Source organism: Silurus meridionalis, chromosome 18, assembly GCF_014805685.1.
Source record: "Silurus meridionalis isolate SWU-2019-XX chromosome 18, ASM1480568v1, whole genome shotgun sequence".
Taxonomy (NCBI): domain Eukaryota; kingdom Metazoa; phylum Chordata; class Actinopteri; order Siluriformes; family Siluridae; genus Silurus; species Silurus meridionalis.
Window position 1 is genome coordinate 8,680,039 of NC_060901.1, and position 22,900 is coordinate 8,702,938.

Below are 22,900 nucleotides of genomic sequence, written 5' to 3' on the forward strand. Positions count from 1 at the left end.
TTAACACGGTTACACTTAGTAAATGCATTACAAGCCATCAGTGAGCTCAAGCAATGTAAATAGAGTCCCTACCTCCCCGACACTCCCTACCTCCAAGTCAGGGACACTTAGTAAAACACTAATTTATGATTAATGCATGACGGCAAACAAAAATGGAATCACTATTTGTTTTATGAGCATCATGTATGGTGTTACTTCATCATGAACTATGAATTGCCCATGAAGTATATACAGTAGATAAGTTAAAAGTGAAAAGGAAAAAAAAATTGAGTTTTTACTTTTTTTTTATTGTTTCATATTTTACATCCAGTAGGACCCTATTGGGTTTAATAACACAGAATTCACACTATGTTTATTCAGTTCACATATCATATAGAGGTGCCACTACAATAAAAACCCAACATATTCAGCCATGACTATATCGGGATATCAGCCTGGGAGCCAGGATATACAGCAAACAACTCTGAAGATGGATTTGACGCGCTCTGGAATCCATACTTGAGGATTATACACGGCTTTTATTTTCACACCCTGCAAGCCCATTTTTCTGCCTTGTACAGAAAAAAAACAATGTCTCAATTTCCTCAATCAGAACCAGAGGGGTGTGTACTGTTCTCACGAAGCTGGTGATTTGTTCGCGCACTGATACGGAAGGGTGAACATTGGATTGGCTTGTCATAAAGCTGGCTGTGGTTTATATACACTTTTCCATGTGCATGGCCTGAGAAGTGTCAATCAGCTGCCATGACCGGGTTCTATTCGGGGAGATGATCTAATGAGTAGGGTTGTTGAATAAAAAAAAAATAAATAAAAAAAAAAACAATTCACCAATTCAAAATGATATTTTAAGCTGTCATATCAGTTCAAAATGATGACACAAAATCATGTGTGGAAATGGGGAATTACGAGAGCACAGTGCCTGTTTAACTAGAAAAAGAAAAGTTGGATTTGAAGGGCTAATCATAAAGTAAAGAACCATGAATTTCAGTCACGTGGAAAAATTGCTAATCGTCTAGCTCCAAATAGCAAGCATGTAGCAATAAGCGAGAAGAAGCCCATATTCTCCTTTAGAAAGTCTATGTAAAGATTAAGGATGGTAAGATTCGCTGATTCGCATCGGCATAAAAGTTAACGATGTGATGCATCAATTTAAAAAAGAGTGCATTGGATAAAAGTTGGCATTTGTATCACGATGCATCGTCTTTACCATTTTGCATCAGTAAAAACCAATTCATTTATATAGGGAGTGAAACTCAAGGTTATAAATAATGTGCTACAACTTACAAAAAGATCTGAAGGTACCTCGAGAACAGTGATTCGGAATCGCAGAAGAAGAGTCTGTGCGGGAGTTGTGAGAGTGTAAAGAGAGAGAGATGAGATGCAGGGTTTAATTCACTGTGGCTAATGTATGAGTTTCACCTCCTGATGTAACTCAGAAGTAGTGATAAACTGATCGGCAGAACAAAGCCAAAAACCCACAACCCTGTGCAGGGTAAGAACAGTAAAGCTAGCACCACGCACATTACATTTTTAATTATTAGTAGCTGTGCTATACTTTTATTATTTCGAAAGTGACCCATAATTTGTAATGTAATTAATTTCTCCTCACTAAACTGTTTCTCGAGCGTGTTCTCTCAGCCCCACCTCAGCACTTAAGTAAATTTATGATTTGCTGTCTGTCTAAACCAAAAAAATAAAATCACAAAAGTCTTTTTTTCCATTGAATCCTATAGCATTAAATCGCATTGTGTTGAATCACATCTAAATTGCATCAGTAGCTGCTAGTCCTTAGTAAAGATACACTTGTTCTTAACTGCACAAATAACATCTATATTAACCAAAACAAATAAAAACAGCAACAATTGTATTAAGGAGTCGTTTGTTTTCGTGTAACGTGACTTGATAATAGAGTGATTTGGATAAAACTGTTTTCTTGTGGTTCATCTCAAAGAAGTATTCTTTCCAAAGAATAAATAACCTATAATCCTTAAATAACTTGACAACCTCAAGAGTTCAGGTACAGGTTCAATAGACAGCAGCACTGCATTTCATTTTATCTTCTGCTATCTTTGATTAAGGTATCCATCAGAGGTGTGAAGGAATAAAGTAAAAATACTTGGTTACTGTACTTAAGTAGATGTTTCTGGTTTTAGTACTTTGCTTTACTATTTATTTTTTGGACAACGTTTCACTTTCACTCATTATATGTTTTACACAAATATCTGTATGTTCTACTTCTTACATTTTTCAAAACAGACTCATTACTTTAGTTTTAATCTATTTGGTGACATGTTTAGTATTTTTCTTCTCATTGCTGTTTTCAGCCCATAAACCAATTTCTTGTCATTGCACAGCTTTTTCAATCTACCACTGGTGTATCATTTCCTGGCTCTCACACACCACAGGCGTAGACCAGTTTATGAAGCAAACAACGAGCAACGCAGAAGACAACAAGAAGTCTGGAGTTAATGTGGATGAGACAGAGGGAGTCAGTGAAGTACACATGACTGAGAACAGAGACATTCCTGATCACCTGATCATCATCATCTTTCCTCTGCTTGTGTTCTATATGGTGGTTGTTCAGCCTGGATACATTCATGAGGTAATAAAATTTGCGATTCTATTTGTATTAATATATTAATATGATGTGAGGTTAAGTTACCAGCGTGACACTAAAACAGGTAGTAGTAATGGCTATTTTTTTTTTACTTAATTGCTAATTAAATGTCAGAGCCCAAACTTCTCCTTCAGTAAAGGATGTACTTTTGCCACCTCTGGTATTCATAATTATTATAAGTGTGTATACTGTCAAATAGACATTAAAGCACTATGAAATTCCAGCTTGTTAGGAAGATGAACTCTGAGCACAATCGTAATATGGCTTCCCACGGAGCAGAGAGGGGTGTTTACGGGTCTGAAAGAGGCAGCTGGTCAGAGCTGGGACTTGATCCACCCCCGGGATCTTCTAATCAGTAACCCAGAGGCTTAACTGCTGAGCCACCACTGTCACTGGTCTAACAGTATTTTAAATAGTAAAGTAAAAATCCAAGGTAGATACCTGGAATACTTTGTCTTCTGATGGCCAGCGCTCCATCTGGAGGTCTGGAAGGGTTGGAGTGTTTGGTGTAGGGACCCTCATCTACAAAACACAAGCAGAAAAGCAAACATAGGGGTAAATAAGTGCAGCAAAGGACAAATACACTGAAAGTAATGTGAAACTTACACTGTGTTTACTGATGCTTCGCAGAGGACTTAGTGACACCCGTTCTCTCTCTCTCTTTCACCTCACACACATACACACACGGGATCATTAAATTGAGGTGACATCTAAATCATTAAAGGGAGACAACTCTATAATTGGCACTTTCAGGTGATACTCCGCATCACAAGAGCTGGCAAGCACACACACAAAGAATAAAGCAATATAATTATTATAATGAGCAGGTTCTCTGTATGATGGTTGTACAGATATTTACAGGCAGTGTGTGGGACTTGGCTGTGCAACATGGAGGTACAGTACAGATCATGGCTGCAGCTCTGACTGCAGTGACGCTGTGACTTACACGATTAGAAAACAGCAGGCTCTAGTTTATACATTAAATATAGACAAAGATATAGAGGAACTATCAAGACGCTTGTACTGTAAGACTCTGTAAAGCCTGTACTTTATTCAAAGGTATTCAGGTAGGCAATAAAAGCACATATGTGCACACACATGCATGCACACACACACAAAACACACAAGCGCACCATTTAAAAAGAATTACTTTGTATAGTTCCAATACTTTCCGAGACGACTGTATATTCAAGCATAAGGCCCAGAACTTGTAAACACACGCACAGACAATGTACACCGCTTAAGATATTCATGAGGAGCAGCGACGGAAAGAAAATCTCATGCACACACACATCCCTCCCTGCTGATAAATTTTAAAAGCGCATTAGCAGCAGGATGTATTTAAATTATAATCGCTGTACTGTTGACATTCAGCTCTCATCAGCAGACATGGAAGAAGTGGCTGCTGGCTTAACTACTCCAACTCCTGTGCCTGAAATATTTGATTTCTGCATTATTAAAAATTTTGCCATGACAGAACAGATTCAGATTTAGATAAGTAAAACAACATTTCTTCTTAATTTATTTGTTAATGCAAAAAATTGTACAAACAAACAAACAAAAAACAGTGCATCCTAGCTAAATAAGTCTTCAAATGGTCTAAGTTTAGTGAACAGACTAGAACTAGATTTTGGATCGTAAAACTGCTTGTATTACTTTAAAAAAAATCTGATTCGATTTCCATACATGTAAGATATCCATGCTTACCTCAGATAGCTCGATGGATGCTTTGACTTCTAACATTGTATGATTCACACAACAAACTAAATATCACAGGGCTCAGCAGTGGCACAAAAAGTGTTCACCTTATCATCAGGAGATTGATACTTCCAATGTTAATAAAGCCACAGCCATCTGAGCCCAGAAGACTGGCTGTGCTTTTTGGCTAGAAGAGGTGGCATAATCTCTCCACCATCAACCACAGTGACATCAGCCAATTATTGGCATGTGTGAGATGATGTATGAGGACAAAGACAGATAGCATTTTCCACTGAGAGGAAAAAACAAATCGCAACTGGACATAAGCTGATATTTACTCTGCACTAATTTAGAAAACAGTGAGGTGAAAATAATGTGGGGAAACAAACTCCAGTGCTGCTGTATATTTTTGTAGTTGGAACGGCTACAGAACTATTTATAATGTTGCACACAAAAGTTGATAAAATATGAACTTCAGGACATTGTCAATTCTAGACAGTGTTGCCTTTTTTTTACCTCCTATACTGTACCTTGCAGTCCAATGGCTTTAGGTAGCTGCCCAGATTAGATTGAGTAAAACCAATGCTTGCCAGTGAAGCCCAGAAACAATCAGCTATTTATCACAACCTGCCCTGCCCCACATTCCCTTCTAGCACTACTTGGTTCAACCAGCCATCAAGAGATAATAAAGACATGGATCAAGACTCTTCTCTGTCTTCACACCTAGAGGGTCGAAACAAACATCACCTGGCTGTCTGAACAGCTGAGTCACTGTCTGCCTTCAAACACAGATTAAAAGACCTACTTCTTCCCCAAGTACTAACTAAGTACTAAATCATCGTGTAATTTTTAGCTGCTGTACTGCCCTAGAACAGGGATTTAACACGACAGCATTCTTAGACTCTGACCTATTTTTTTTTTTACTAGCATACGTGTATATGCTTGTGGAGAAAAGTGAGCACTTCTGTGAGGACATCTGCCAAATGCTGGAAATGTAAATGTTCTCATCCTTATGTCCACACACTCCTCCCTGCTCCCAAATAGACCCTGATTCTGTATATCCTAAAATCTACCTTTCGCCTGAACTGGAAATCACAATACCCCTAGCTGAAATTGACCCATCTGTCTACTTCCATTATGTTTTTCAATCATAACCGTTATAATGTACAGTTTATACTATACAAACCATTACTTTTGATATATAAATAAGTCACAATTTACAGCACGAACATAAGAAAGTATTATTACCATCATTTCTGCTTGTTACCACCACACTGAACTTTCTCACTGGCCTGTAAAGCTGCTTTGAGACAACCAGTGTTGTATAAACCGCTATAAAACAAATAAAAATAAAAAATTATAATGAACTAACCCACTGCTTGGAAATGAGTAAGGCTGGGATTTTTTCCCATGTGATGATGCACTATAAAGCTTACAGTCGATCAGCACTGAATAGCATATAAAAAAAATAAGAGTCACTTTGGACCAATGTAGGAAAAACACTACTACATACAGCAAGACATTACTTTGCTGACCGTGTAGATCTGATTGATTACACAGATCTACTCCACCGCTCGGATTCCATGACATCCTGATCGTGTAAGCAAGAGTTGTGATTATTTCAGATATAAACAGAGTGTGAAGTCACAGCTGTAGAAGCAAAAGTGAAGAAATTGTGCTAGACTATCTGCACAATGAGTTCGGCTCATGTTGCTGTTGAGAGTTTTTTAAGGTCTGGATACCGAAGTATTAACTCAAACTCAAGCCTGAAATCTGGAAAAAGTTTCTCGTTCGAATAGCAGCTTTGTGTATGGGTTGTAGGTGGCAGTGTAGGAGGTTTGCAACAGGGTTGATGGTTGTTGTTTTTTTCAGATTCAGTTTGTGTGCCTCTCCTTCACAGCATACAATAAACACAGCAACACTTGCATCAAGAGAGCAAAAGCAAGTGAAAAAAAAGAAGAAGCCTAATTGTGGTGGCTTCCTACTGGGAGCAGAACATTTACTCTCAATACCACTGGATAGACATGCAATATCTGTTTAATGAAATGCCTGACATGATGGTAAATTTAGTTTATGTATTTGATTGAACTTCATCTGGTTCTGAAGAGAAGGCATGAGCTTGAACTAGGTGTTTCTACAAATGAATGATATGACCATTAAAAAAAACCCTGTGCACTATGTATGTAGCTATCAACTACACCTATGCATTATTCTGCAACGCTATTATAAAAAAACAACAATGATGCAAATATCTTGCTAACCTGACAAACACCTGTTTTTTCCGCATTCTGTATCCTGCATTACCACGGGGTTCGTTTCACAAGCAATTTATTAACTTGACACTTTAAAAGCTATTCATATCACCATAATGTCCAATGCAAAACAGAAGATGAATAAGAGATGTGTTTTTGAAATCTGTATACAAACCCATTTGGAAGTCCAATTATTAGATTGTGTGTAAGTTCTGACCAGTTCAAAAGCAAATAGCTTAAACATTTAATCACAGCTAAATAAAAAAACAGCAATGTCCAGTAATGATGTGTTGAGGTTAGAACACTGGTGTCTGGATGTCTTAAGCAACACTTACGCATATACATTTTACAGAATAGATTAATCAGTCAGCCAGCCAGTGAACAAAAGAAAAATAAAGGAATGTCTAATACTGCATGTCTGAATGTGACAACAAAGTCCATTTCTTGATTGCAATATTCATCCATGATCCTCTTTTCTTCCTCTCTGCAGTAACTCTGAAAATGCAGATGAGCTGGCAGCAGCTGGAGGTCTCCACATGGTGAAATCAATGCAGGGCCAGCCCACTAGGAACATTCTAAGTCAATCATTTTTGTGTTTGATGAACAGTGTTGGTTTCAAAGGTCCAGAAGAGTCACAGCAAGCTGACTAATTCACACCTGCTAGCAACAGCCAACCTCATCTGTTACAAGGGATTTTAATGAACGGCCTGGGATGGAGGTGTGGGGACAGGTCTGTGGGGTGTCAGGTCTTACAAGCAAACACATGGACACCTATCTAGAGGGAGTGTAGGACACTTAACCTTCCAATATCACAAGTTACATCACAGACACTGCCAGGAGAATTCGAAGGGGGAAAGAAATGGTACCTTAAAAGTTCTTTAACAACATTGTACAAACATTTACATTCACATTTATTTGGCAGACGCAGTTATCCAGAGCAGTCTGAATAAAGGCTTACACAACTGAGCAGTCTGGGCTCAGCAGTTGGATGATGGTGCTGAGAACTCAACTTACAATTTTCTGATCAGAAGTCCAGTACCTTAACCACTGAGCTACTACTCACATTAATTGAAGGTACAAAAGAAATGACCATCCAACTGACCATCAATGTAAGAGTTTAAAGATTATCTTCCTATTTGACAAAAACACTGACTAGATGCTACTTTTTGATAGATCAATCTATGTCCCTCTAAATTTACGCAATTTCACAGATGCCCATATCCAGGGCGACACAACCGTGCAGTTGGTGGTTAATGGCGTTGCTTGTAGGCAAAGCAGTGGCAGCTTGGTGATGCTGGGATTTGAAACTGTAACCTTTCAAAAACAGAGTTCAATGCCTTAACTACTGAGCTACCACCTCCCAAAACAAGCAACAAGGCATTCACGAGGAAGCAACAAAGGACAACCGCATCAGTCAGTGATGGGGCCTCCTTGTTGCTAGGGTCATTAGCATCAAGCATACACCTTTTGTACCATTATCTTTTACCTAGAAGTGTAGTGTACCTTTAAATCTTTACATTTATTACATAATCAATTTAAGGTGACACTCTATTCATGTTTTCATGTGTATAAATATTAAAGGATAAACATGTACCCTTAAAAGGTACCACCTCATCAACAAGGGAGGGTCCAATATCAGTGCTACAATTTCTGAGAAAAAAACAACATCAAACCCTCAAGTTACTACAGTATTTTTTTTTTTTAAAGTGAAGACATTAGCATCATTTCAACTAATAAACCAATTCCACTTATGTAATGAAGCACGAATATTAAAATGTCAACATATCCGGTTCACTGATCAGCATTGATCATTTTACTACATTTAAAGTCGTGCAGGCTAACGGTGGCTCCTCTGCTAAGGGAATGAGCCGAGGCATTCTAATCAGAGCCGCCGTAATTTCATCTGCCTACCTGCATTTAGTAGCTCTTCCAGAACAAACCAGACAAGCTGCATGGAGCACCACCAGAGTGGTGTAAGGCCTGCATTATTTTCAGAATTCACTCTGTTATTCTGCCCCCACACCAGTGTGTCTACCTCTGGGGCACCACTCACCCACATCCCAGTGAAAATCCTTGTTCACTCCACACAAGAAGTCCATGGCATGCAGAAAGATGAGCTCATATCCACCAGGGTAATGGTGCAGAATTTTCCTTCAACTGCCAGGGTGGACTCTGTGTCCATGAACAAAATACACACAGGGTGTGAGGGGCATACAAATGAGGGAATTGGTGTTCTAAGCTTTTCCTTTTCGGTCAGGTCTTTTTTTTTTTTTTTTTGAAAAAGTGCAGGACACCACCAACGAGATGAAGGCACTGGCAGCAAAATGACATAAGCCAATGGGGGAGTAGGCAAGGAGGAATGCGGGAACTTGTGAGGTCAGCCGCTGACTCATTGCCTGAATAAGGAGGAAGGGAAGGACCGTGATATAGACCAGGATATTAATATGATAGATGTATCAAAAAAAAAAGTGAACAGAAGGACAGAGAAGTGAGGAGAAGAAATCCGGTGATGATGAAAGAATGAAAATGTACAAGAGCCATAAAATGATAGAAAGTGTAAAAGAAAGAAATAAGTCTGGCACTCAAATAGAAAAAGAGGAAACAGACGGCAGTGGAGCTGTCATCCTGCCAAGTCACTGTAAGCTCAGTCATGCATATAGGCACACTCATTTCTGGAGGTGAGGGGTAAGGAAAAAAGGGCTGGAGTGCTTCTGGGCTCTAACTGTCATCTGTGGTGAATGGTAATGAGTCTCTTAGGGCATGCGGTCCACACACTGGCTCTCGCCATCCGTTAATTATGGCGTTTTCCCAAACCAAGCTCTGGAAAGGCCAAGCTATCTACATGAAGGCAGACGACATGTGTCCATGTGGTGTACAAGTGGGCAGGTGGACATGACTGCCTTCATTCAACGCCATTCAGAATCTTGTCAGATGAGCTGCAGAGAGGACTAAAGAGGCCACGCAGAGAGCCCTTATTTAACTCGTTTGAAATATTTTGATGCTTTCTACAACAACATTTCTGATACATTCTAAATTAAAATTAAATTGAGGCAGAGAAGAGGGATTAGCTGTGTTCAAACTCAACACGAACAGGCCTCAGGGAGAGAGAGGGGTCACTCTCTTTTATTTTTAACATTGAGCCCAGAGTTTGTGTTGTATGAGTCTAATGGCACAAGCTACCCTGATAGAGAGAGAGAGAGAGAGAGAGAGAGAGAGAGAGAGAGAGAGAGAAAGAGAAAAGAGAAACAGAATACCCGGTTTTCCCTGTCCACTGCAGCAAAAAAATCTATCTGCTTCCAGCACTGAGCATTGGGGCATCCTGGGATTAAAAGCCTTTAAAATTTAACAAGGGCAGTCACTTTGGGTCAACCCAAAGCAGTTCACTTGTGATGGAACTGGGGTTGGTGCCAAAGCTAAAGCACACAAAGCAAAAGAGAACAGTGGTGAGAGGGAAATAAAGTCTAACTTCACGAAGGAATATTACAGGCATTATACATGAGATGATGTCACTCACGTACGAATCGTTTATCACTTAACAGGCACTCAAACGCCTGAATTCAGCCAAGCTGAAGCCGAAACAGCAGGGGAGGCAATCATTTATGTTCACTATTAGTATAAAATATAAATTCTGGATATCTTTATTTGATATAAGCTGAGATACTAAAACCAAAGTCTAAAGTAAAGGGGAAAAATACACCAACAGGAGTTTATATAGTGCAACAAGCCTGCAACATGCCATCAGCGACGAACTAGAACAAATAATGACAGAACGTGAAAGATCGGCTGAGTAGTAGGCTCTCGGCGGGGGGTTGGATCGCTGTACAGTATATCTGGGACAGTGCATCAGTGAACACTTTGATCACAGCTCAGTGGAAAGCGTAGAGTCTGATGGGATGTGAAATACACACTGAGAGAGATGAGGGGAAAAAAAAAAAAAGCGAAACGGTAAAATGAAAGCTGCTTAGCTTCATGTGAATGGTGTTCAGACGTAATTAAACAACTGTAGCTTGTTAGTAGAACTAGAAGCGTGTTAACGAGAGATCTCCATGTCATGATCACTTTATTTCCAATACTGCAGGCATCTTCTGTAATGTTGACTGTGAAGTCGACTTTTATTTAACAAGTATAAAATATGAAGGTTGAAAAACGAGGTTGAAATGAGACCGCTGTTTAGAGTAGTTACAACAACAGTGAACTGTATCTATTAAAAGTATCAGAGGATACACTGGAGACTGAAGCTTGGGCCACAGCGGCACAAAGTGTTCTATGCCAAAGCTCCAGCAACTGTGATTCAAATATTTTCTGACTTATTTACCTATTTAAATAATACGATCTCCTGGTTGTTGGCTAGCTGTGTTAACCACAAGGATGTGTTTCAAACCAAACATTTCAAGCGAAAGCATTAGCTACAGGCAACACCGTTAAAATATCAACTTTCCAAATAACTGCCATATGATAAGATCATTCTGCACCAAATAAGATGTGTGTTTCTGTGTAGTCCCTGTACTGCATTCTATGCAGTACGTAAACGTATAAATAATGGAAAGCAAAAAAAGCAATAAATAAATAAATAAATAAACCTCGATACACACTGCCAAACAGATTGGGGTCAGCTATTAGATGCAAGAAATGCATGCATGAGGAGAGAAGAACAAAATGCATGCTGAACTGCATCGGAAAGAGGTTTTTAAAGCATTTATTTTACCGTTTGCTGTGTGAGATTTCATGTGTTTCACACGCGAAGGAAAAAAAAAAAATGTCCAGTCGACAATTTCCACCAGGCCAAACAAACCAAAATCTCTCTCCTCCATTTTATTTAAGATGCAGGCATTAGAGAATTTCCCAATTATAGTAAAAAAAATAAAATAAATGTATTCTATGTTACATGCATCAATTACACATTTTGAAATCTTATCTAAAACATACTAGGAGCAGCTGAGGACCTCAAGCACCCGAAGGTCATTGTAAAACCCTGCATATCTGCACACTTGAGTTTCTAATTGATTAGCTTTTCCAAAGAGTTTGAACACATCTGCACTGATGAGCACTGGAGGGTTAACATCAACAATAAATAAATAAATACATTTGATGTCATGTTCATCATTAATATATAAAGAAATAAATCAAAGACTTTTTCTCTTTACCTTGTCAGAAAGGAAGGGCATTTCAGTGCATCCTTCAAATGGAAAAATTCAAGTATAGAAAAACTTCCAAAGTCTCAATTCATACAGTATCTGATATATCAAAAGACCTACACAAGATCGTCAAAACTATGTGAAGACCGCACGTGACCATTAGACATATACATGGTTCTTCCCCAAGCTGTTGCCACACAGAGATGTTTAAAATGTTTCGGCACGCTCAAGCATAATAATTTCACTCTTCTAGAACTAAAAGGACTGAACATATTCTAGCATGACAATGTCTAATGGTTTGCCAAGGTTCAAATCATAACAGCAACACTCCAAAATCTAATAAAATATCCTTATTATAAGTGCAAAGGGGGATAAATCCAGAATGGGATAACCAACATGGATATACAGATGTGATGATCAGGTGTCCACAAATATTTGGCAATATGGTGGATGTTAAGCAGTACTGTTTATGTTGATTGGTTGGTTTGCTGTTTTTTTTAGTTTTTTTTAAGTAAATTGTATTTTTCCAGTGATAACAGTATTCGCTGCACAAAATGATTAAAGGTTAATTGAAAGGCAACTATGTTGTTTTTTTTCTCAGTTTGTAATAAAGCAGTTTGTAATAAACCATTTGTTGTGGTGGTGAATTTTCCTTTTTGGAGTTTGTAGAGCAAAAAAAAAAAAAGCCAAAATCCGGTTCTAATATAGTCCATTGCATCTTGGAAGTTGATTTAGTTGCACACGGGTAAATTCAAAGATGTTCCTACTTGGTATCAGGCTTTGAATCTCCACAGCCAAGGCTGCTTGAGATGCAGTTCTCAACTGTTGGCAAAAACATGCTGCAAACGCCTAGTGCCGAGTGTAGTGGCGCCAAGTAAAAAGCAAATTGAAGAGGAAAAGTACATAAAATCCTTTTAAAAATGTGCTAAGAGCTTGACCGCTCTTGATCCTCTGTAGCATGGCTCTCTGCCAGCACTTATGAATCATGGCAGCATGGAGAGAAAAGGTTGATATAGTCAAGAGAATCTCTCTCCAGTCTGAATTTCAGTATGCAGAAGCTCGCTTGTTTAATCACTGCTCAGGATCATGTGGTCGAGCTGAATTTAGTGGGCAGCACCTGGTCACCCAGAGAATTTGCGTCCTAGATTTGGGAGCATAAGTCACTTGTGTTTATGGTGCTGGAACTGCACCTGGAAGATCACTAACAGCTCAGCTGTGCAATTTCACCCAGCCCTAATGCTGACCCAACAGATGCTGACTCAGGGCTTTTTGGAATTTAGTCCAAATTTATTTTCAGAATGAAGCATTTTTGCATAAGTTTACTTTTCACCAAGAACTGTTTGGGTTATGTTTCAGCATTTATTCCTAATTTGATGCTCTCACTGTCAACTTTATTAGGAACACATGTACATTTGTGCAATTAGGTGGCTGAAAAACAATGCAAATAAAATGTGGAGATTCAAGAAGGGGTGACCCTGAATAGTCTTCGAAATGCTTCGAAAGGGGGAGCCTGATTCGACTACAGATCTCACAGTCAAATATTCACAGAGGATCATGCCATTTTTGGTTATATGGGGGTGCTCAATCTCTGAATTCACATGGAACTACCGGTTTTCTCCCAATAACTTAATGTTGTAAATACAAATATAAAAAGAAAGAAGCTTTTAATTATTATTTTTAAGGTGCATGAATAAATGCAACAACCCCTGATTTAAGTTTCACTTTCCATGATCCGTGACCCACACAGGAGCATTTTCGCAGCAGGGATTTGAATATTTAACAATGTCTGGAATATTCTTCGAAGGTATATTCTGTTCTAATTTTATTCCGCAAATTAATGTTTGATTTACATTTATGACATTTAGCAGACTCCCTTATCCAGAGTGACATACAAAAGTTATTTGAATGAGTAAATCAGCACTGGTTCTCTACAGATTTCAGATACCATCAGTCTAAAACTCTGTTGAGAGGAATTATAGCACTTTTTTTATATTAAAAAAACAAAGACATTTGCAGCGACGTTGCTGTTCAGACAAGTTCATTCCACAACAGAGATGAGTCTAGGTGTGTACCTACCTCTTACCATAAGAGCATCTTAAGTGTTTTTCAGTGCATCGATGTTGCGCTGTACCTAAGAGCGTGCTTGCACGGGCAATTTAGCCGTTTTAATTTTATTTTCCGACAGTTATTAGTTATTTTCTGGGTTTATTATTACAAAATGTTTGTATAAATTTTCTTCTATATCTTTGAGTCTGTACATTGATTCGACTATGCAAATCCTAATCAGGGACACCCCTAGATTCAAGTGATGTTCACATCAAAAAATGATAAAATGTCAAATTAATTTCATAAATAATTGTACCAGATGAGCGTTTCATAAACTTCAGACCTACTAGGATATACAGCAATTGCTAAAGTTAAACAAAATGTTAGAAATGCATTGTTAAAAAATGTCCACATAGCTTCCTGCCAGCATTTATATAGCAACTTCATCACTTTTTACAACTGTGGGGTGCAGAAAGGCATGTTGGCATGCACAAAACCTTGAGATGGACAAGCTACAATACTATGTTGGGTTCCATTCCTGTCAGCCAAGAACGAAAATCTGAGGCAATCATGGGTCACGCTTTTCCCTGGAGTATACCGGAAATATATTTTGTCATCCTGAAATCCATCTCAAGATTCCAGCCCTATATTGTGTTTTTCCTAAACCATTTCTAAATTAATTGCTGTTAAACAACATAGGTTTTTATGACTATTCAGCTTGTTGAACTGTGTAGGGATTTGAGGAAGTAATTGGTGCTGTGAGGCTATTAGCTGGATTGGACTTTACTCCGAGTGGCCACAAATAGCTGTTTGATCTCATGTTGGGATCAGGTGGTTGTACAGTTGTACCAATGGGCAACCAGATGAAAGTCTATGAAGACAGATGGGAAAGCTGTGTCCTCATGAAGAACCCAGAGTTCCTTCTAACCTGATGCGCACTTGCAATTTTCCAGTCGTTTGAAGTCAGGTAATTAAATATCACATGCTGATATAGCCACAAGGTCCTGAACTGCCAGTGGCAAAGAATAACAAAGGCAGGCTTATTTTTTAGGCCACAAAGCGTACAAACCACAGAGAGTGGGAGTGCACAAAATTGTGTAAAAAGGGGTTATTCATTATTTGGACGATGAAAGTCTTTCATGTGCATGGTTACCCCTGAGAAGCTCTTTAAACATTGCAAAGGAGGGACTGGAACGAATTCAGTAGCTAATTCCTGCCTTGCTGCTTCCTACCTTCATTTTTTACAATTGTGTCATTTAGGCTTATATCTACTACAGAGGGGGCGAAAAATAGATTCATCTGCAAACCAAAGCCAGAAGTAACTGACTGTAAGAAATAGCTAAAGAGATGCAATGAGAAAAAAATGACCCACAAATTGCACGCCATCTTTGATATTCAAGGAAGCCCCATTTGGACGAATCTAATCAGCCTGACTCTTTGACCTTGATGTAATAATGATGAGGGTGTTGTAACCCTACAGAATGTTTAAAAGAAGCCAGTAAATTGTCAAAAAAATATCAGAAATTGTTTAAAACATTTTCTCAAATGTGCTGGAGGCTCTTTGAAGTCCTCTGGAAGATAAAATATGGGAGGCATAATGCCTGTACAAAAGCGCTGCCTGTCTGAGTTGGAGCTTAATGGCATATTATCACAGAGTGGCACGCTGTAGATTTAACGTCACTTCTCAAAATGACTTCAGTGTTTGCTGACTGGAGGAAATGAAGGAATAAAGAATATCAAAAGGAGGATGTAAAATGGAAGCTCGGCTTGGGTGGAGGCAGCTGCCATTTGTTCTCTGCTCCTCCCCCTAAAGAATCGAGAAGATAACCAGTGCAGAGGATTGAAAATGACAGGAAACATCCACCCCCTTCTTCAGCAAAGCCCAACAAGAGCGGCATTACACAGCTACAGTTAGATGCTGCCTTTCCTTCCATCCCCACAGGGGCTGCGTTCCATCAGAATAATTCTTGGGAACCTGAAACCTACATAGCCGCTGGAAATGGAGGGATTAGTGCAAAAACGTAAAAAAAAAAGGTCTGGTTTCCAAATACCCCTGGAGGGCATGTATGCTTTTTTTTTAGCTTGATAAGCACAAAGTAAGGTGGCTATTGTTAAGCTGGTTGCTACATTCAAAGATGAGGAAATAAATAAAAAATAAAAATAAAGAAATGCATTTTTGGCTTGCTTTTCACACATGCAGTCATTCATATGTGTATTTGCATGGTTGCAAGAACCCTCTAATCTGTTTCAAGTGCTGCCAATGTTTATATTCCAGCACTTGCCAAAACAGAGCGCTTTATCCATCTACTGACACCCGGCCTACGGAGGCAGAGTGAGAGACGGCTGTTTGGGTTTGCTCACAGCTTGGCTGAGTTCTGTTTCCATGACTCCCTGCTTTGGTTTCAACGCAGACATGTGGAGTTAAATGATTATGCCCTGCAGGTGGCTTGACCAGAAAGACGCTGCCAATGTACTTTGTGCTTACATGACCGCCATGTGACGCAAGCAAGTCAGAAAATATTGAGCTATTGAAAGCTCGTCAATGTGCGTCATGCTGAAGCTGTTCGGGGCTCGAAAGGCAAATGTTTTGGATGAGAATTTGGAAATAGCTCCTGGCAGAAAAGACGTGTTGAAAAATTAGCCACACATCACCAGCTCCTTAGGGAACTATCTAGCATAGAGAGGAAGAAGCGCAACATATCTACCATGGAACAAGGCTAACGAAGGCCTCTGTTCCACATTATGACCGTGCATATGTTTGTTCGTGTGTGTGCGCTGGAGATAAAGATTAAGCTAGCAAAACCCTAAATAGGCCATTCGATAAATTTTGTGTGATACGTGCTGGAAGCATGTAATCCAGGCCAATTGCTACAGCTCACATCCCTTTATAAACAGTATGTCTTATGCAGAAGCTCTGAGCAGGCCTCGGCTTTCCTTTTCCAACTACGCACAAGCAGCTGTGGCTTCCGCTAGGTCTTAGCTCCGAGGCGGAAGTGGCGCAGAACAGACCCGTTTAAACTAGACACAGCAATAGTGGTGGCTCAATTGGCCCTGTGAGAAAAGTCATTCCAGACACGCACTAGAAAAGGCCACGGTTATCACAGTCTCCTCGCCTTTATGCCACAGCGAAAGTGCGCTTGAGAGTCCAATTTTGACATTTCAGACAGTAATGGAGGTGATATTGGAGTGGTGCTGTGGGTCAAAGTGTGCTTATCTGTGATCCAGCTGCAGAGCCATAAAAACCATAACCTTTGAAAACTCCCCTGGAGTTTACAAACTAAATAGGAAAAGTTGAGGAAAAATTAAATAACAAAGAAATAGAATCGCCATTTTAATGTTCTATTGTTATGAACTAACTGATGTTTTTTGAGACCTAATTCCCAAACAAGCTATCCATGTTGCTTGACTTCATGTATGGCATCCATATCATTTGAATTCATTGCTAAAAAAAAATAAAAATCTGTCCACATTATATATTACATATTAGTATGTACTTATTGGAATCATACCTTTTCGGTGGTTGGACTCCACAGATTTGTAACTAGGGACTGCTAATATAACCCAAAACCCTGTCCTTTACTCACCGAAAAACTCTCATTCACAAAATGCTCATACTCACCAACCTTTAAACACACGTCATGCTGCCCAGAGTCCCACACTGTGCGATTTATAATAGTTCTTTGCAATTGTTGCTTGTTAGACTGTACGAACATGATCTCCATGTCACACTGTACGATCTCAGTTGTAAAATGTACAACAGTCAAAAAATTTCACACCCTAGAAAACATGAAAACACTCTCCATCACTCAATACGTTTCTCTTCTAGCTCTACTGTCCACCTGACATTTTCCCTGAGGTGATTTGAAGTTTTTTTGCGTCATCAGGATTGGCGCCCATATTGGTTCCTGAGTTGACGGTCGTCGTAGGAGAAGTAACACTGCAACAAAGAGGCTGAAACCTTCTGACACTGCCAGAATTCCTTCTGAGGAAAAATTGATCGGAACAGTCATTAATCAGCTGTCAGTGAACATGTCAAATCAGCAATCAAAGACTATAGATTTCAGCCTAGGATAAAAAAAAAATTGTCTCAGACAACCAAATTGTGGCCAAAATCACACAGTGTGCACCTGGCTTAAGTCTGGTTCCTCTCCAGGTTTCCTTGTCATGTTGTCTTTTTTTAGTGGAAAAAAATCTTATTTTAATCAAAATTCTACTGAAAACTATTTAAGGAATTGAAGAACCCTACTCAACACAGTCAACACACTAACCCAATTCTGAAAAAAGGCTATTTGGTATGCAAAGACAATCATCTAAAGACAGTAATAGTAATAGAATAAAAACACACAAAGACCTAAACTTCAGGGGCAGTTTTTATATATGAATGACCGTGCTGGCATTATAACCTTACTCATCAGCACCTATAGTCTGTGCTTTGCCACCACTGAGATTCTGAGGTAAGATATCTAAAAGAGTGTTTCAGACTTCTGCATCTGTCTAGCTGAGAAGGTGCAGAGATCTCTCAGTGTTCTGCTTGTGTAGGAGGATGCAACCGACCATTATCCAAGAGAACTATTGTTTAAAGTTTCTGCATATTTGTATGCTAGGCTCCCACATAACATGTCTAAGTAACCTACCTACAATACGCAAGTACATATTCCTTAAGGGCAAAAAAAATAAAAACAAAAAAACCTTGTCAAGGGTTTTAATTGGGAGCATAAACAGAGGAATAGACTTCCCCACTCCTACACACAGCACGAACACCAGCTTCTGTTATTTTTCTCTTATGTTCTCCATCAAATGTATTGCTATAACAAAATTATTAGTTTAAATATTTTTTCGTATCATGGCAGCACCTTTTTAAATACTGCAGCTGTTATAAAAAAAAAAAACCTTTTTCATAACATTCACTTCAATCTGCAACAAATCACATTGTAATATCTACTGTATTTATCCTTACTCTATGTGGCTATTTCTTCTATGCATCGTGCAGTACTGTAGCTGTACGACAGCAGGTCTTTACCGTGACGTTTTCATTGCACATCTTTTACACAGTGTGTTACACTATCAGTGTACTAATTAAACTAATAGCACTCACTAACTGGGATCTGCATCCCCTGCCTGCTCAAACTGCTCCTTCTCAAGGATCTGACAAGCCAATGGTGACCAAACACGATTGGTTTGGAGATAAGAGAGATACGACAAACACCGACAGTAAGCCTCGAACCAAATCCCTGCCTGATTCATTTAGCCAATAATGCTACAGGCACTGTTCTCAGAGGGTCAGCTCACACCCATAGGGTATGGCTGACCTTCTGCATCAATCAGCAGCAGCAGAAAAATGGTGTTTTGTTCACTAGATAGATGTGACTGACACTGTTGTTGATAAGCCTAGAGAGCTACAAAGCTTACAAACTCAAAGCAACAAGACATCTGTTTCACGTTTGGTGATTTCCTTCTAGTCTTTTTTTTTTTATCTGTGTTTGTATATAAGCTTTAATTTTCCACATTTCTGTTGAGGGACAGTTCAATCATCGACACATTGTGCTTATAGGCGCTAGACGCTAGGCTATTAGTGATTCTAAACATCAATGGCCATGAAAGCAAAACACAGTGACCGGTTATAAATCTGAATTAATGCCATTGACATGGAAATCGACAGGCCCCAAAGCAACAGCGTGGCATTGGAACACAGCTTTTAACAATGCAAGCACAATATAATAGAAAAGCAAAGGGAAAGATTACTGTATGCAGGCTTCACTGTGTAGGTTCGCTAATATGGGAAGAACAATTAGGTTTTCTCTTCTTGGAAAAGCATATGGTGGCCTGGAAAAACATAGTAAAATCCAGGCATTTTTTATAACATGGAGTTATGGAAACTACAATCTTATCCACATTAAAACGCATGACAAAATCTCAGGCTACCTGTCCATCAGACTCTGGCTATCCTTCTGAGGTAAAAGTTGCTAACACGAGCTTGCAAATGATCTCACTTCACGATAACATCGGTGAAGAAACGGTTGCTGATTAATTCAGGCAGTTTGTTCCGTGGGCTGAAATTCTTGCAATAAAATTTCGTTACGTCAAGTAAACCTTTAAAATCATTAGTTTTGTTTGTCACAGCACAGACGCATTACATTTTGAAAGCTGGTTTTTAATTAGGTTTATTTCAATATGACATGGAACGCCTGAGAAACAACAATTAAAGAACTGTGTGAGAGAACTGCATTTTCCACAGCATTTGGTAAACAGTAGCTTTGCAATCAATCAGCCATGGCAATGTTAAAATTCATACACAAACACTATATAGACAAAAGTATTAGGGCACCTAGGAGACTTAAACCTGTTCCAGTATGACAATGATCCTGTGCTACAGGAAGATTTGGTTTTGATGGGTTGGAGTGGAAGATCTCGAGTTGCCTGGAACACTGACTGCACCCCAGGCCTCCTCACACTACATCAGTACCTGACTTTATTAACACCCTTGAGGCTGAATGAGCACAAATTTCCACAAACACACTCCAGAATCTAGTGGAACATCTTCCAAGAAGGGTGGACGTTATCATTATTTTTATCTTTCCTAATAACCTAACAATCCACAATATTTTTGGAACTCAAAAATGAAATGTTAAAAGAAAAAACGAAAACAACAACAAAAAAAAACAGGAAATCAACTAGTTATGGCTGCAGCTACCGACATGCAAATTTGCAAGTTGCTTTAAACTGGATTTCATTGAGTGCAGTGGTAGCAGGGTCACACTGGAGCAAGGCTGCATAGAAATGGAAATAGCAAGTGCCTTTTTTTAATCATTACAGCAGAGCCATTAGCATACCAATTATTACAGCAGGTATGCGCACTCTGCTGTACTAAAAGCAGCAGCCTGGATCCTCAGAGACATGGAGGAAAGTAAACACAATCACACATACAAACATTTGGGACCTCAAAAAAAGACAGCAATGCACAATTATTTCTCCACACAGTCTCAAACGTATACGTACATACTGACAAACATACAGAAGGTTAATTGTATAGTAGAAGATGTACAGTATAAGATGTAAACTGGAACCTACAACCCAAAAGCAAGAGGGTGGAGAAAAGCGAGGAAAGATGAGGATGCTACTTCCCACCCACTCATTTCCATACAAAATACCCTACATAATTGGCCGAACCTGCTGAGGTAAGAGAACATGTGTTGATTTAACATTGGGGGAGGAGAGGGGGAAAAAAACAGCAAAGGCACCACCAGCTTTAATTGAGCCAGCAGACGGATCAGACCAAGCTGAAGAAACTCTGGCTTGTGCGAATGATATAAAGTAAGCAACAGCAACACCTTGATTCTAATTTCCATTTTCTGACTGAATGCTCACTAATGGAAAACAGTGAGAAGTAAAGCTGACAAAACAGAGGACTGTAAATGCTAGCAGCATTATGTGCTCTATACGGGCTTATCTGTCTCATACAATGAGGGAGTGTAATATGGGAAAAAACATCCGAATACAAAAAAAGAAGAAGAACCTTAACTCAAGCTGACTTTCCGTCATACTGTAGGCACATAATACTAAGTGTCTTCTAAGAATAATCTCAGCAGTGTAAGTGTAATGTTTTCGCTAACAATAATTACACTACACCCAATCACTTGCCCATGCTAAATTCTTGCATCTCTACCAACATCCGCCAGTGTTGTTACTACTGAATTCTGCTTTTATGACTGACGTTCTTTCCCATCTGGTGTAATGTGACTCACTGAATCCTAGAAGCCACAGTGAACCTTCACCATATGCACGAGGAAAGCTCCACAGAGACGAGCCATAAATAATACTACGAACCCCACAGCATCTGAAACATGCATTACTCAGAATAAATGGAACCGGAGCAAACGAACAAGCTGGACGCGATTTTTACATGCATGGGAAGCATCACTGTTCAAGCCGAGCCACGGCACGGCTGGCTGTTTACTAATGATAACAAGGTCAAGTGCTTTCCCAGGGGTGGAGAGAACTTGCACTATTTATGACTGAGCCTCGATTCTACATCTTTCTAGAAAAGCCAAGTTGAATGTCGCACTCCTCTGAGCAGGCACATGTAATGAGAAAAAAAAAATCATGTCACAGAAAATGTAATGCAATACAATATACAATATACAATATGTCATCTTCTGATATATCTATAGGCTCCGTCCATATCGCATATATACAGACAGATATGCAGTAGTGGTTTTATTGTCATTTTTGTCTACACAGACATAACCAGGAGATGTATGGTGAACAGATAGCAATGACATTAAAGATCCTGAGCCCCCGGGGAGAGTGCACGAGACACTTCCTGCTGCTAAACAGTCACGCATATTCATAGATTCATGCAGCTGATGGCACTGGCTGCTAAATAAATCAAGAGGAAAAAACAGCAGCATGCGGTTTCGGATCTTGCCGTTCATGCACCTCGAACGCATTCTCAACATCAACGTGGAGAAAATCAGCAGGAGCGGAGAACCGCGGAAGAGGAAGGACGGCAGGTTGGGAGGTTTGGGCGAGCAGGAGGTGCGCTTACCTTTGTTCACTCTCCGCAAGATCTGACATCGGCATTTGAACGAGACGGCGATCATGCTCGCAGCAGGAGCAGCAGCAGCACGCGCTTACGGATGCTCCAGAGGAAAGCGCTGCCGCACGCCGCATGCGGGCATCCGGTTCCTCCGCCTCGCATCCAGAGCCGCGTCCCAAAAGACCGGCGACAGGCGCAGCGCAACTCCTCCAACTTGCACCGTTCGCTTTCGAGAATATTAATAATAAATAAATAAATAATAAATAAAGGGGCACTGGCGCCGGTGAAGGAAAAAAAAATAGATCGCGATCGGGCGCGCGCCGCAAACGGAACAAAAAAAAAAAAAAAAGAAAAGGACACAAGCGAGCGCGCGGACCAGCTGCTGTAGAGGCGCTCCGAGCGTCCGAAAAGTCGCGCGCGCGATCAGCATCCGCTCCAGCACAGCGCGCTCACGCGACAAACCACACCGCAGATCAAACAGAGAAGATCAAAGTCATCATCATCATCTTCATCATTATCAATTTCACCAATAGTTGTTATAATAATAATAATAATAATAATAATAATTATTATTATTATTATTATACACGAGTATTCTCTCATTAGATCTAATAAA

The 22,900-nt window shown here is 39.6% G+C and overlaps 1 protein-coding gene across 8 annotated transcripts in view; it reads right to left on the reverse strand.

The window, feature by feature from the left end:
- grip1 (glutamate receptor interacting protein 1) overlaps positions 1 to 22,900 on the reverse strand; it is a 277,675-nt gene that overhangs the window by 63,871 nt on the left and 190,904 nt on the right. For 7 of the 8 annotated variants that reach the window (XM_046872780.1, XM_046872783.1, XM_046872784.1 and 4 more), the window contains exon 2: positions 3,059 to 3,139. In XM_046872780.1, the coding sequence (XP_046728736.1) occupies positions 3,059 to 3,139 (81 nt within the window). Of the gene's footprint in view, positions 1 to 3,058; positions 3,140 to 22,293; positions 22,733 to 22,900 lie in introns of those variants that run through there. The other variant, XM_046872779.1, reaches the window with a different exon arrangement.